This window comes from Aspergillus uvarum (assembly GCF_003184745.1).
Source record: "Aspergillus uvarum CBS 121591 unplaced genomic scaffold BO82scaffold_23, whole genome shotgun sequence".
NCBI lineage: Eukaryota > Fungi > Ascomycota > Eurotiomycetes > Eurotiales > Aspergillaceae > Aspergillus > Aspergillus uvarum.
The window spans coordinates 403,420-417,888 of record NW_020291320.1 but is presented as its reverse complement, the minus strand read 5'-3'; the positions used below and the strand labels follow the sequence as shown (position 1 = coordinate 417,888).

Here is a 14,469-nt window from a genome sequence, read left to right as displayed (position 1 = left end):
TGGCTTTCTCCAGTTCGGGTATGTGCAAGGCCGGTTTCGCCGGTGACGATGCTCCCCGTGCCGTCTTCCGTAAGTCATCCCCCCCAGCTTTTCAGGCTACCCCTCCCTACCCTCGTGATGGCCATCCACTCTGCAAGGCATGCTTATACGGCTCCCTTGCATTGAGTGGCTATCATTGCGGGGGAGGAGAGCGGGCGGTGAATCGCCTCTCCTTTCTGCCATCATTCCAGTATGCTAACCACTGCCTACAGCCTCCATTGTCGGTCGTCCCCGTCACCATGGGTAAAACTTCTCTCCTTTCAATCCGAAATGGGCCCCCATGAATCTAATGAACTCCCAGTATCATGATTGGTATGGGTCAGAAGGACTCCTACGTCGGTGATGAGGCACAGTCCAAGCGTGGTATCCTCACCCTCAGATATCCCATCGAGCACGGTGTCGTCACGAACTGGGATGACATGGAGAAGATTTGGCACCACACCTTCTACAACGAGCTCCGTGTCGCCCCTGAGGAGCACCCCGTTCTCTTGACCGAAGCCCCCATCAACCCCAAGTCCAACCGTGAGAAGATGACCCAGATCGTCTTCGAGACCTTCAACGCCCCCGCATTCTACGTCTCCATCCAGGCTGTCCTGTCGCTGTACGCCTCCGGTCGTACCACTGGTATCGTTCTGGACTCTGGTGACGGTGTCACTCACGTCGTCCCCATCTACGAGGGTTTCGCCCTCCCCCACGCCATCTCGCGTGTCGACATGGCCGGTCGTGACCTGACGGACTACCTCATGAAGATCTTGGCCGAGCGTGGTTACACTTTCTCCACTACCGCTGAGCGTGAAATTGTCCGTGACATCAAGGAGAAGCTTTGCTACGTCGCCCTCGACTTCGAGCAGGAGATCCAGACCGCTTCCCAGAGCTCCAGCCTCGAGAAGTCTTACGAGCTTCCTGACGGCCAGGTTATCACCATTGGTAACGAGCGCTTCCGTGCTCCTGAGGCTCTCTTCCAGCCCAGCGTTCTGGGTCTCGAAAGCGGTGGTATTCACGTCACCACCTTCAACTCCATCATGAAGTGTGATGTTGATGTCCGTAAGGATCTGTACGGCAACATTGTCATGGTGAGTTTCTGTGTTCGATTGTTCCTCACATGAGCCTTCCCTAATGATGAATTAGTCTGGTGGTACTACCATGTACCCTGGTATCTCCGACCGTATGCAGAAGGAGATCACCGCCCTTGCTCCTTCCTCGATGAAGGTCAAGATCATTGCTCCTCCCGAGCGCAAGTACTCCGTCTGGATCGGTGGTTCCATCCTGGCCTCCCTCTCCACCTTCCAGCAAATGTGGATCTCCAAGCAGGAGTACGACGAGAGCGGTCCCTCCATCGTCCACCGCAAGTGCTTCTAAGGTATGTTGTGTTCTTTTCTGGTGAACTGGCACGTGTGCTAATCTCGTGTAGCTCTTGCGCGTGATTCGTTTCGTACTCTCATATTCCCTCATGTATCAAAAGACCCGACGGAGACACTGGTGACTGACGGGCCCTCTCTGACTCGCACTAGGAGGAAGATCGCCTGAAAAAGGAACTTTTATTTTAGCTGTCGAATAGAGATGGTTTTTACTTTTTTTTTTCATTTTGAAACACGCTTGCCACTTGGCCCAGGGCCACCATCCCTGGCCACCGCCCGGAAAATCCGGCGACAAGCGGACCAGGCAATGGTGTAGGACCGAGATGTATATGGGACTTGTGGTCAGTCTGGGGAAAGCTTTCTTCATATGAGTCTTTTACACTCGTGTTTAAGTCTTGCACGCGTATTCCTTCTCAGCTGTGACACTATGAACTGCTACTGCAAATATGATGTCTCCGCAAACCTGCTCACCGTAGTCACGTCTGCCGTAGCCATTTTCGAATCAGTTCTGCGTGTGCGACTGTCCACCATGCCGTATTTCCCATTTCCCGGCGGAATCTACCCCGGGTTTGTTTGCAGTCGATACTCATGTTGCTTGAGAATTGAGGCTCAGCTCATGATGTCATTTTTTCTTGGCTGGCTAGGACCTTCTCGTCTACCGGGCACATGACCAGGCTATGTCAATCTCGTGTCCTGGAGGTCATTTCCGTACTGTTGGCTCTGGGGTAATCGGCCTTGACCTGCTGTCTGCCTTGCACGTGATTTGAACAAGGTTCAGTGCTGGTTGAGCATGGCTGCATTTGGATTTAGCAGGAGTATGTACGTAGTGGGTTTTCAGAGAGAGAGAAATTGGGACAGCAATGAATAGCACAAGATCCATCCACTCGAAATATTATAAGTAAGAAATTGCGGAGAGTTGAAATCGTAACTATTCCGAGTAACATGTCCGCTGTCGGACAAGAGTCAGTAGGAATTTTCTTTTCTTTGTTCAATTTATTGGCCTGTATTGCATGTCGAGAATCAGGTTGAGAATCCATCAATTATATAGATATTCATGCTCGTGTGGGGGGTCGAACAAAGAAACCATGTCACTCTCATCGAGAGGAGGTATATGTAATAAAATCATAAATACATCCAAGAAACAAACCAGGCAAACAGTGCTCTGGTGGCATAGCGCAAATCGTAATCAACATCAATCACACCGCTCCTCATCTAAACATAATCCCGAGGAAGAGGATGCATGAGAAAAAGGAAACAATGACACTTTTCATTCAGGTTTTAAGGAAAAGAAAAAGAAGAAAAAAAAACCATTTATCGCAGCAATTGGTATAAAATCATTTCCGGATAGGGTTTCTTTTAAGCGTCCCAGCTCTCCAATCCGGTGAGGACACATCCCTCTTCGCCCTCTTTTCTGGCCTGGAGCTCTCCGATCTCATAGACGGTCTCGCCCTCCTTCTGGAGGAGGTCCTTGACGGCAGCCTCGGAGCCCTTCTCGACGGCAATAACCATACCGACACCGCAGTTGAAGGCGCGGGCCATCTCAATGGCCTCGACGTTACCGGTCTGCTTGAGCCAGGCGAAGACCGAGGGCAGCTTCCAGCCCTCCACGTTGATGTGTGCGGTCAGGGTTGAGGGCAACATACGGGGGACATTGTCGACCAGACCGCCACCGGTGATATGAGCAAGACCCTTGATGGCGGAAGAGTTGGGAGCAGTGGGGGTGGCGGAGGGAATAGAGAGGGCTTTGAGAAGGGGCTTCACGTAGATACGAGTGGGAGTGAGAAGGGCCTGGCCGAGGGTCTGGGGCCCGGTGGCAGAGGGCATGGTGAAGGGAGCGGCGGCATCGTAGCTAAGACCGGAGCGTTCGACGACCTTGCGGACCAGCGAGTAGCCGTTGGAGTGAGGGCCCGAGGAGGCCAGGGCCAGCAGCACGTCGCCGGCCTTCATGGCCGCGGTCTCGGGAAGGATAGGGCGGGCATTGGGGCCCGTAGTGTTAATGGCACCAACGGCAGCACCAACAGCATCGTATGTGTTGTCGACAAAGAGACCGGGCATCTCAGCGGTTTCACCACCAATCAGGGCACAGCCAGCCTGAACACAGCCATCGGCGACACCGGTGACGAAGGCGGCGGCCGTGGGCACGTCGAGGTGACCGCAGGAGTAGCAGTCGAGGAAGAAGAGGGGCTCCGCACCCTGAACAACCAGGTCGTTGACGTTCATGGCGACAAGGTCAATACCCACGGTGTTGTGTACACCGGCCGCGTGAGCAATCTTGAGCTTGGTGCCGACACCGTCAATGGCACCGATCAGGGTCGGGGAGTTGGGGTCGTAGGCGGAGTTGGCGGCGGCGAGTGAGAAGAGGCCGCCAAAGCCACCGATCACGGCGTCGGTACCAGGACGCTTGGTCTTGGCGACGGAGCTCTTAATCTGGTTGACAAGGTCGTTGCCGGCATCGATGGAGACACCCGCAGCGGCGTAGGTGAGAGATTCCTTCTGAGCGGCGGCGGCATCGCGCTGGCGGAAAGCCCGATGGGCGATGTCCTTGCGATAGAACATGTCCTCGAAGTGAATGGTGGAGATGCCCTCATAACTCTTCCGGACAGCCTCTTCAAGGCTAGAAGCGGTCGCGGTGGACGCAATGACACGGCCACCAGCGGTCTGCAACTCGCCGTTGACAAGGTTGGTGCCGGCGTGGAAAATGAGGGTCCCTTCGGTGGGAGAGTCGAGAGTGATCTTCTTTCCCTTGGCGTAAGAGCCAGGGTAGCCACCAGCGACGGCAATGACCGTGGTGGAGAAGTTGGGCTTGATCTTGATGGAAACACCGTCCAGCCAGTGTTCCGTACAGGCAACCATGATCTCGGCCAAATCGGTATCATCGCTGAGCAGGGGCAGCAGAGTCTGGGTCTCGGGGTCTCCACCACGAACGTTATACTCAAGGACCTTGGGGCCGTCCTTGGTCATCATCAAACCGGTAAAGAGAATGCCGACGAAGGGGAATCCTGGAAGACGTATTAGTGTGATACAAACACCAAAGGAGGGATGATGGCGGACCGTCTCTTCTCATGCCGTCAACAGATGGCTGCACAATGGTGCGATCGATCTCATCCAGCACGGCCTTGGAGGAAATGGGGGTCGGGGCGTAGCAGCCCATGCCACCGGTGTTGGGGCCCTGGTCCCCGTCAAAGATGCGCTTGTGATCCTGGGCAGCCGGAAGAGAACGGATGGTGTAACCGTCGGAGAATGTGAGAATACTGAGTTCATCGCCCTCGAGGTATTCCTCAATGACGACCTCGCTGCCAGCCTTGCCAAACTGGTTCTCAACCATCATCTCACGAAGAGCCTGGTGGGCTTCCTCCTTCGTGGTGGGGATGATAACGCCCTTACCACCGGCCAGGCCGTCGGCCTTGATAACGACCTGGTGGGAAACGGAGTCGAGATACTGGCGAGCGGGCTCATATTCATAGAAGTTCTCGTAAGCAGCAGTGGGAATGTTGTGGCGCTTCATGAAATCTTTAGAGAAGGTCTTGGAGCCCTCCATGCGGGCAGCGGCCTTGGAGGGACCGAAGCATCGGATACCGACTGTTCGTGACCGTGATTAGTGGGGCTGCGCTGACTTTTGTGGCCTGGGTTTGTGTTTGCGGAGAATACTCACCAGCCTGGAAATAACCTTGAATGCCGTCCACGAGGGGAGCCTCAGGACCAGGTACCACCAGGTTCACACTGTTCTGTTGGGCGAAGGCCACAAGTCCGGGGTAATCATCACCCTTGACGTTGGCGTTCTGAATCTTTTCTGAGGCACCGCTGCCGGTACCGCCGTTTCCGGGAGCGACGAAGACGGTGTCGACGCGGGGCGACTGGCTCAATTTCCAGGCCAGTGCATGTTCACGACCGCCATTGCCGACAATAAGCACGCGCAACCGCTCGGTAGTCATGATGAGAGAAAGGAGGAGGGGAGGCGCAATGGGCTCGAGTGAACCTGAGAGAGTTGGGTCGAAATTAGTATGGGACGGGACGGAAATGGCGGGGTGGTGGTTGCAGAGTGCGACGATAAGAGTCAATTGCAGTCAAAGATAGTGAAGGATTAGGAGAAACGGAGGAAGAGAAAGGAGGAACGAAGGGAAGAAGAAAAATAAGAAGACAAAAGATGAGCGATGCCTGGGAGGGAGGGAAAGGGAAAGAAGGAAGCTCTCATAGAGAGGGGGGGGGGCTTGAGTCAGTCAATACTCAAAGAGTTGAAGTGGAGTCTCTCTTGTCTTTCTCCATCTTTTTTCTCTGGTTTGAATCTGACGGACTCCCATACGGTGAATTCTCAATGTCTGCACCAAGAAAGACAACCTTCAGCAACTCACCTAGGAAGCGACCTGCGCGGAAAAAAAGGAAAGGGATGAATTCAAACAACCCACAAAGTTGATGGTTGAGGGGTGGTGGGGGGAGTTTTAAAAGTCAAATCGTCCGTCTTTTTTTTTTTTTTTTTTAGCAGCGATGTCGGATTTTGCCTGGGTTGGCCGCCCGGCGGGGAAGCGGCGATTTGCCCCGACCCCGGATTGATGGGATTGGTCTGAGTGTCGAGGCGGTCGGGCTTTCCCACCGCCTTCCGCGGGCAGAAAGATTTCGATTGTTGAACTGTTGATTGAACCTGCCAAAGCGGCAAAAAAAAAAGTGATAAGAGCAACCATCAACTTTTGCCGCCCGGAGGTTTCCAATTCTTCTCGTCTGGTCCCATCATCCATTTCGTATTGGTCTATCCCACTTCCTCCACATCCATATATTCACCTTCACCTTGAACTCGGTTTACCCATCGATATAGCCCCGAATGCTTCGGGCTTCGTGGCGGTCCGCCGTGACCCCCACGAGGGGTCACGTCTGCTGGTCGTGTCTTTCCCGTGGCTTGAGTGCGCCTCCGCATCAGCAGTTATGGGCGCGTTCTTTTCAGAGCAGGTCTCGCCTGCGCTCCCAGGCTTCAGCTAGCACCGAAACGGAGAGCCTGCCTAGTACTCCGGCTCTCAAACAATCCGACATCAATCAACAGCCTGCATCGGAGCCCCAGTCAAAGTCGCATCCTGAGGCCGACCACAACGAAGTCTCCAAAGTAGACGGCTTGCCCAACGAAGCTTCTAACAAAAAGGAGCCGGATCTTGATCCACTCGCGGGGAGGATTACGATTTTTGCTAGAACAACAGAAACCACTTCTGGTAAACTCAAAGCGCGACAATCTTTAAAAGGTGCGTGTGATACGAGCTTCCCTCACGAGCCTGAGCCGAAAAAAAAAATGAAAATGCGAAGAACTGACTGTTGCGCAGCGCTCCCGGTGAAAACAACGGATGTTCCCGGCCTAGCATTTGGACTGGATCGAGTTTTGTTCAAGTAAGAGCCGCCGTCTCTGTTCAAGGCGTGAAATGATATAGCCGCGAGACCTAACAATTGTTCAGCCAGGGAGTTTACACGCTGCGAGACCCAAGATCCCGAGTTTACAACTTCGATCCGTACTTGGGTTCCATTATGCCTGTTACCGAATTTGATTTCCAAGCTTTGAAGGATTACATCACATCTTCCAAGGATAAACAACTGCACTCGCTCGCGCGCGAGGCCGGCAGGAAATACATCGGATCCTCTTCGAGTATGACTTCCGTGCTGTCGCACTTTCACTACCTGCTGTCCGCTTGGCGACCCGTCGACACTAGCAGCTTGTCTCAGGGCTTCAACGAAGAGTTGAAGACCTTCACGCGGCTCTTGCGAGCGCCTGCCGCCATGTTCCTGCACTATCAGGACGGCGTCTATGCTATTGATGCCGACAAGGAATTTGATTCTGCCAATATCTTAATGAACCTGGGTAAATCGATGGAGAAGCTACTCACGCTGCCTAAGTCGGATTTTGAGCGCTATCGACGGTCTAGCGCTAACAAGATCACCCCTGAGGAAGAGAATGCGATTCCGGAATCCTACCACTATTCGACACTCGGCGACTTCCTTATGCGTTCGCAACTAGATGCGTACGATCCACGACTCCCCGGTACCGGCATGTTCGATCTGAAGACCCGTGCCGTGGTGTCAATTCGGATGGATGCGCGTAACTTTGAGCATGGCCTGGGCTATGAGATCCGCCGACCCTTCGGTTTGTACGAATCATACGAGCGTGAATATTATGATATGATTCGGGCTGCCTTCCTCAAGTACTCGCTGCAGGTACGCGTTGGGCGCATGGACGGCATTTTTGTGGCTTTTCACAATATTGAGCGTATCTTCGGTTTCCAATACATCTCTTTGAACGAGATGGACAAAGCCCTACACGGTCAATTCAAACTTGAATTGGGTGATCGCGAATTCGAACTCAGCATTCAGCTCTGGAATGATATCCTGAACCGTGTTACGAAAGACTTCCCTAAGCAGTCACTACGTTTCCATTTCGAAACACGTGGTGATCGCCCTGGAACGAAGCCCCACATGTATATCTTCGCGGAACCCGTTACGACAGACGAGATCGCGGCGATACAGAACAAGAACAAGGAGGCCATTGACGCCTATCAGAAACGCGTTTTGAATTTGCCCGATGAGCCGGTGGTGGAGTCGGCCAAGGACGAAGGCGAAGATGAGGCCGTCGAGGATGAAGATCCAAAATATGACACTACCGTGAAAGATCCTACTGACGCCGTGGCAGAGGGGGCGGAAGACGAGGAATACTTCTGTCTGGACAGCAAGCCTGAAATTGATACGACCAAGAAGCTCTTTGCTGCTGTGCTCTCAATCGAGAATTACGTGAACGATAAGTTGGTCCTCAGACCTGAGAATTTCGGTAGGAGGGATAAATGGGAGGTCTCTTACAAGATCGATTACCTGGACCCAGAGGATCCGCAGACGCATCGGATGTATGCTCATTGTCAAAAACGTCGCCGCGATGCTCTCGACTTCGAGAAATCAGACGGACTTACTCCCTATCTGAGGAAGCTCCGTTCAATTTCTCGGGCTGGTCGCCGTTACCGCGAGCAGGAGAATATGCGCGATCGAAAAAACGCGCCTGTCGTCTATCGCACCCTACCCCCTACTGGTCTTGGTGCTCCCATCAAGGTACATGTCCGCCACCTGAAGTTGACTGGGAAGGGCGGTAAACAGGCAGCCAAGAAGCCTCTCAAGAAACCTTCCCATAAGAACACCACCAAGCCCGCCGGCAAATCTCGGCCCACCAAGAAGACCAGCGAGTCCCCTCCCGAGCCAGAGCCATCTGCTGAGCAGCCTGCCCAGCAGACGTCCACCCAGGAGAATTAGGCATCGGAGGAGTCCAGATCTCATCAACTCCCATCAACATCACCACTACCATCATCCCACCATCATCATTCAGCTGAGGAAATCAGTCGGAAAAACTCCTTGGCTTGTAACTTGCATTTCATCAAAATCAACTCATTTCAGACAGGGGCTTGTGTAATTTTAAATGCGCATATTTGTGCTGGATAGGAGTTGAGTGATTCCCAAGATTAGAAAGCAATTGATTTTCTCTTGTCCATCTACTACTATTGAGTTTCTTTCGTCGGATCTATATAATACGAAATCATTCATCTCTCTCTCTATCTCTCTCTTTCTAACCCTAATCCTCCCCCCGCCGCTCTTTCCACTTACCCTATGTATTCTTGCGGGGTGTGGAACAGCGAAGTAGCTACCCACCATAGCGCAGCATGTAAACCCAGCCCACCCACATCCCTTCGACACAGCATGTCATTTTCCGTGGGAATAGTAGCCATAGCCATAGCGACAACTCGCCGAGAGCCAGATCAACAGAGCGAGGGCCGGGAAACCTAACCACCAACTGAATCACGGGTCTCTGGAATGCATGACCTATATTACAGATAGATCATTGGGGTTGTACAGTACTAGGTAGCTAGGTGGACGGTCCTGTGCCTCCCCGAATTCATCGTGTAACATCGTAGGTACCGTACCATAGTATGGACGGCAGGGTCCGGCAAATGTCCTCCGGCTTTGGCAGCTTCAGCTGAATATGTATGTACACTGCAGTAATCCGATCAATGAGCTGATGGGAGGCACGAAGACTGGGTCGAGATCTCTTCTAGACGGGTTCAATGATGAAAGGATGGAAGGGTGGGGTCTATAGAAAGAACAATGGTGACTGATCAATAAAGTGGATGATTCGTATGAAAGATCAGTTACGCCAGTCGAATTGGTTGACTCGCTACAACAAATAGATCTACCCTAGGGCATTTATGGCATCAGTCACCGTGATCTCTCCGACAAGCATAACAAGTAGATCTCCCATTAAGAATGAAGGAACTTCGATTACAGGCATCGGTCTAAGCATACATGTTTACCAGCGTACAGTCGACCACTGGTCATCATACTGAATGCAACGATATACAGCCGCTGAGAATCATTTCATTTGGCTTCTGGTTTTTCAAGACTCGCGAGAGTCAACGAAGCTGACTAGTTACAGTCGCACTCATTCACCGTGAGTATCATCATTCTTTTTGTTCAGCCCACCCTATCTCGCGTTCGTTCCGCTTGCAAGGGTGGACAAAAGATATATTCTATTGACATTAACAATTATGGGCATCATGGGGTCCGCAAAGAGAAAGAGACAAAATGTATCCGACAGACTTGAAATGCGCCTCACTGGAAACCCAAAGATACTCGAACATCTCTCGATGGAATTGTTGATTTGAACGCCGCCTAGCCGATGCGCCAACCACGCAGGATGATGCAAAAAAAAAAAAAAAAAAATGGAAAGAAAAAGGTCGAAGGTCGTCCTACTCTTCTCTCCGCATCTGCCTTTCCTGAGGCTGGCCGGAGTAGAAAAGTCAGGATCAGTGTCGTAAGAAGAGAAAAGGAACGGAAAAGGTATGGATGATATTGGACAGGACCAGACACTGATGACCAATTGGCATAAAGGCCAGAAGATCCAAAACCAGGTCAGGGATGAGTGTCGAAAAGAAGTGGAATGCTCGATTGTGGGAGAAGCCACGTAGAAAGGAACAAAAAGCACAGGCGTGCCTCGTAGACTGGTTGAAAGCAAAAGCACATTGAGAGTAGTGGGGGAGGTATCACGCAACAATAGCAGGATAATCGTGTGCTTCTTCGACTAGCGAAAACAGCTCGATATGGTTGTCTCGTTGTTATATTCATTAATCATGTCCTTGGGACGAGAATGGCCGGCTTATCAGAAATTATCCAATTCAAGATGAGGAGGTGCCCAGTCCAGTCTTGGTGGCCTATCATTTGATACACACACTGCACCCGACCTCATTTTCTCCATTCGTTTGCGTTCTTTGGATGCACCACTGCCCAAGAAGCCCCTCAAGGTGGAGGATGCCGATCCATAGGTGCTTCGCGTACTTGTGCCGGTACCCGTAGAAACAGTGCTGGAGCTGCGGGCACTGCGAACGCTGCTGGTCTTATTCACCACAGGAGGTATGGCTGGAACAGGCACTGCCAAACGAGGGTTATGGCCATTGGAGCCTGTATATTCTAAAGGCAGGAATGACTGGCTTCCATAATCCGCTAACGAGAAGGGCGCTGTTTGCGGGCGTTCACGAAGCTCAGCGACCAAGCTACTCTCGGCGTCAAGGCTGTTGAACATTTCCAGATGAGTCTTCGGGCTGGTACTGCCATCATCGAGCTGCGGCGGGGGTTGGATTTCATCGGTTGATACCGTTACGTCCAGTTTCAGGTTATCGAGCATCAGTCCCAGCGTTGTTGCAGTGGCCGGTCGCCCTTCGCTGGAATTGTCATCGTCGAGCTCGGCGCTACCATCGTCCAAGCCATGCGCCAGGTTATAGTTCCGAAACAGGTATCGGCGCAGGCGCGCAACCTCTACATCCCACTTTTGGTTCAATGATTGCAAAATGACTTCGACATCTTGTTGCATCAAAGAAGCATCCGCAGGGGAGAGCAGGTTAGAAGATGAGGCACCCGACCGGTGAAGAGATGAAGGCTGCTGTTTGGACAGTTTGCTGCTATTCGAGTTCTTGTTGGTTATGGCAGCTTGGATCGAGCGACGAATAGAACTGGTCGTAGAGCTCTGAGCCAGGCTGACGTCCCGCTTGACACTCTCAACTTCGCGCCGCACCCGTTCAAGAGACTGGACCCGGTCTCGGTCCATGCAGGAAAGACTCAGTAAGGATCGATTCCGCTGCAGACCATTCACCAGGACCGTGAACGACTGAAGATTGATGTCGTTATTCTCACAGTAGACCTCACGCAAACAATCATTGGCTTCCAGCACAGATGCCAGGGTGTTTGCTCCCTGCAAACCAAGCTTCTGATGTTCTATCCTCAAGACTTGCAGAGACTTGTTCTTCTTCAAGCCAGTGAGGGCTAGATTGAGACCGATCCCGAACCGGGCGACATCCAAGTGCGCGCTCTCTCCACTGATGTCCAGATCTTCGAGCGTCTCGTTTTCCTCGAACATCAGCTGCAGTGCCTTGCAAGTCTCCGGCCCGGCATCGTAGGGCAGGGACGCTTTCGAGATATCCAGGTATTTCAGAGATCGATTCACCCGTAGAGCCTCGACTAATTCTTGAAACTGCTCCTCCTTCTTGAAGTCAATCATCCGCATAGACATGTGTGTCGGAGTCTTGTTCTGTGCTATGGCGTCGAATAGGTACGAGCAACCCTGATCAAGTCGGTTCTCGTTTACATGCAGATGCAGATTGCGAGACTCAAGCACCGCCATAGAATGCAGGAAAATCGCCACGTCCTGGCCGCTGAGACCGCACTGGTCGAATTTGAGAACGCGCAAGCCTTGGGAGCGATCGCTGGCCAAATACGTGGCAATGGCATCAACGGTCTGTCGGTTGACGGCTGTCCGGCTCAGCGAAAGTTCCTCAAGGCGCCAATTGATCAATGTCTCAGGCGTGAGTAGCGGCTCCGGGCCAGATGTGCGCGAGATTCGCGACAAGTCCAGGGTCTTGATGTGGCTGAAGTAGCCAAGATACTGCGGAAGGATATCCGGGGTCAGGCGGCCTTGTACGCCGGAAATGTTGATCGCCTCCAACGTGTGCGATTGAGCCACGACGGTTGACAGTAACAAGTCCAGATCGTGCACAGATAGGCCACAATTGCCCAATTCGAGTGCCCGCATATGGCTTCCTCGCTGCGAGGCCGCATCGACAAGATAGTCCAAGTCGGAATCTCCCAGTTTGATGCCATTGAGAACAACCCAGTCCACGCTCGTCAGCTCTCGGCGACAGATCGGGAAGATCGCCTCTGGAATACCACAGCCGGGGTCATGGCTTTCACTATCAGACTTGGGGACGCGGCTCAGTGTATAGGAAAAGTCAAGACGTCGGAGCCATTTGCTCTTCAGTGTCAAGGCCCGAACTTCTTGAGATAGAACAGATAGGTTCTCTTGCCCGGGGATGTTAATTGTTGCACCAGCACGACTCAGAAGAACATCCTTGTCTGTCCCGTGCGTGTCGCGCAGCCCCTGGAGGGCGTCCAAGCTCACTCCGCTGAATGAAATCGCACGGAAGGACTCGTTGTAGCGCAAGGCCCGCAGAACGGCGATCAATTCCAAAGCCGTATACTTCCGCCGTGCTGAAGGAGGCAACAGCTTGAAACAGGGAGCATCGTCACATTGCATGTCAATCGTGTATCGGATGTTAGACGTATCAATGTCGTAACTGGCAGAATAAGCGACCAAGGTTCGGTCGAAGCAACCGAAATCTTCGTCAAGGTCGACCGGGGGGAAATTGTTCTCATTGTCGAGGTCTCGGGGAACGATGAAGTCATACGGCTGCTTGAGCCATAATGGTCGCAAGAATTCCGTCTGCTGTCTGATCCAGAAGGCAACCTCCAAAGAATGAACGGATGCAAGGAACACGGAGAATGGTTTGCGAAGGGGTAATCGAAATGTCAGATGTAAGCTATCGTCCCCCCACTCCATCGACAGGCAGGTCAAATTCATGAGCCCAAAGGACGTTGCAGCGTCTAAGTCGCTCAACGATACCGCAGAGCTGCGACTGGAGATTTTGTGTAGGGGAATCAAGTGGAGCTTGTGAGAACCCAGAGCAAGGTAACAGCCGGTCGGTGAGAGTTTGGTGAGATCCTCCGACGAAGCCCGCGTCGGAGATTTGCTGGATGCCATCTGGATGACTCGGAACATGCGAAACGTCTCGGGGTCGTAGTCCCGTTCGTAGTCCAGCATTCGCACCACACAGTCCACCGTCTTTCGGTCAAATGGTAAGGGGTCTGCTCCTCGGATTAGCTCCGCCGCGGAGCGAATGCCCACCATCCATAGGTTGAGTTCCTGGAAATCAGGTGTCTGCATCTGGATAAAGGTAGCTTTCTGTGCTCGCTCGTCGACATAAGCGACCTCCACTGTGGACGACGGCCGACCATCGTCCAACATGTAAACTGCAATAATACTGTTCAAGGCAATTCCGGAAGAGTTATCGCCAGGACCCGCCAGCTGTGGGTCCTGCATCGAGCTGATGGAGACGACGGACTGACGATTGCTTGCCAGGGACCGGGAATAAGACGACGGGATCGATGGAAACATGTCGGCCGCTTTGCTCTGATTCTTGAACCGGACCAGGTGAGTATCGGTCAGAACCAAGTAGTGACTCTTCTTTCGCCACATGCCGCCTGTAATCTGAATCTCGCCATGGTGCAAGATAATGGAACCGATACCTTGTCGGATGTCGGGGTTGTCTTCGTCCAGGGAGCTGGCTTTGGAGCGGCCAAGGGATCGGTCGTCATCTTCCAACGAATGAAGGGACCGCAGCGAACCAAAAACCGAGGCCCGTCTCTTCTGCATCGACTTGCGTCGAGAGCGCGGGCCCTCGAGGGCTGGCGGGGGCATCATGCATGTTGTCGATTCCGAATCGGCGGTGCCGGGACGACGCAGGGTGTAGCTGGTGCCGGCTCTTGGCGGACTGGGGTTCCGGACCCCAAAGAAGCCAGAGTTGCGGCGTGATTTCTTTTTCGAGGCTTGAGCATCATCTGAGGGCGATCGCTGGTGCACTGCGGGGTCGGATAGGGAAGAGGTTGTGAAGGATGGGCTAAAGACGCTCAGGCTTTTTCTCCGCTCTTTCTTCCCCAGAAGGTCGGCCATGACGGGGTTTTAGGGGAA

The 14,469-nt window shown here is 52.8% G+C and overlaps 4 protein-coding genes across 4 annotated transcripts; 2 read left to right on the top strand and 2 right to left on the bottom strand.

The window, feature by feature from the left end:
- Positions 1-20: 20 nt before the first annotated feature.
- Positions 21-1,398, top strand: act1 (actin ACT1; the record flags this gene model as incomplete). Its single annotated transcript, XM_025637406.1, has 4 exons — positions 21-69; positions 252-282; positions 341-1,112; positions 1,168-1,398. The coding sequence occupies 4 exons, from the start codon at positions 21-23 to the stop codon at positions 1,396-1,398; spliced, it is 1,083 nt and encodes a 360-aa protein (XP_025492572.1).
- Positions 1,399-2,695: 1,297 nt separating this feature from the next.
- Positions 2,696-5,579, bottom strand: ade1 (bifunctional aminoimidazole ribotide synthase/glycinamide ribotide synthase). Its single transcript, XM_025632341.1, has 3 exons — positions 5,050-5,579; positions 4,449-4,976; positions 2,696-4,396 (listed from the first exon to the last, which is right to left on the bottom strand). The coding sequence occupies exons 1-3, from the start codon at positions 5,327-5,329 to the stop codon at positions 2,754-2,756; spliced, it is 2,451 nt and encodes an 816-aa protein (XP_025492571.1). The 5' UTR covers positions 5,330-5,579; the 3' UTR covers positions 2,696-2,753.
- A 544-nt stretch (positions 5,580-6,123) lies between these two features.
- Positions 6,124-8,950, top strand: BO82DRAFT_334370 (Pet127 family protein). The gene is made up of 3 exons (XM_025633257.1): positions 6,124-6,619; positions 6,698-6,761; positions 6,827-8,950. The coding sequence occupies exons 1-3, from the start codon at positions 6,211-6,213 to the stop codon at positions 8,655-8,657; spliced, it is 2,304 nt and encodes a 767-aa protein (XP_025492570.1). The 5' UTR covers positions 6,124-6,210; the 3' UTR covers positions 8,658-8,950.
- Positions 8,951-10,554: 1,604 nt separating this feature from the next.
- Positions 10,555-14,451, bottom strand: BO82DRAFT_374172 (uncharacterized protein; the record flags this gene model as incomplete). The annotated part of the gene is made up of 1 exon (XM_025637405.1): positions 10,555-14,451. One exon carries the CDS (start codon positions 14,449-14,451, stop codon positions 10,555-10,557), a length of 3,897 nt encoding a protein of 1,298 aa, XP_025492569.1.
- Between the last annotated feature and the right edge of the window lie 18 nt (positions 14,452-14,469).

What these genes read in the sequence shown, in the direction of transcription:
- ade1 (XM_025632341.1), bottom strand. Translation starts at nt 5,329, where the DNA reads ATGACTACCGAGCGGTTGCGCGTGCTTATTGTCGGCAATGGCGGTCGT. An exon ending in TCAAGGTTATTTCCAGGCTG is followed by an intron (nt 4,977 to 5,049) that starts GTGAGTATTCTC and finishes GGTCACGAACAG; the next exon opens with TCGGTATCCGATGCTTCGGT. An exon ending in TGACGGCATGAGAAGAGACG is followed by an intron (nt 4,397 to 4,448) that starts GTCCGCCATCAT and finishes TACGTCTTCCAG; the next exon opens with GATTCCCCTTCGTCGGCATT.
- BO82DRAFT_334370 (XM_025633257.1), top strand. Translation starts at nt 6,211, where the DNA reads ATGCTTCGGGCTTCGTGGCGGTCCGCCGTGACCCCCACGAGGGGTCAC. An exon ending in AGCGCGACAATCTTTAAAAG is followed by an intron (nt 6,620 to 6,697) that starts GTGCGTGTGATA and finishes ACTGTTGCGCAG; the next exon opens with CGCTCCCGGTGAAAACAACG. An exon ending in CTGGATCGAGTTTTGTTCAA is followed by an intron (nt 6,762 to 6,826) that starts GTAAGAGCCGCC and finishes ACAATTGTTCAG; the next exon opens with CCAGGGAGTTTACACGCTGC.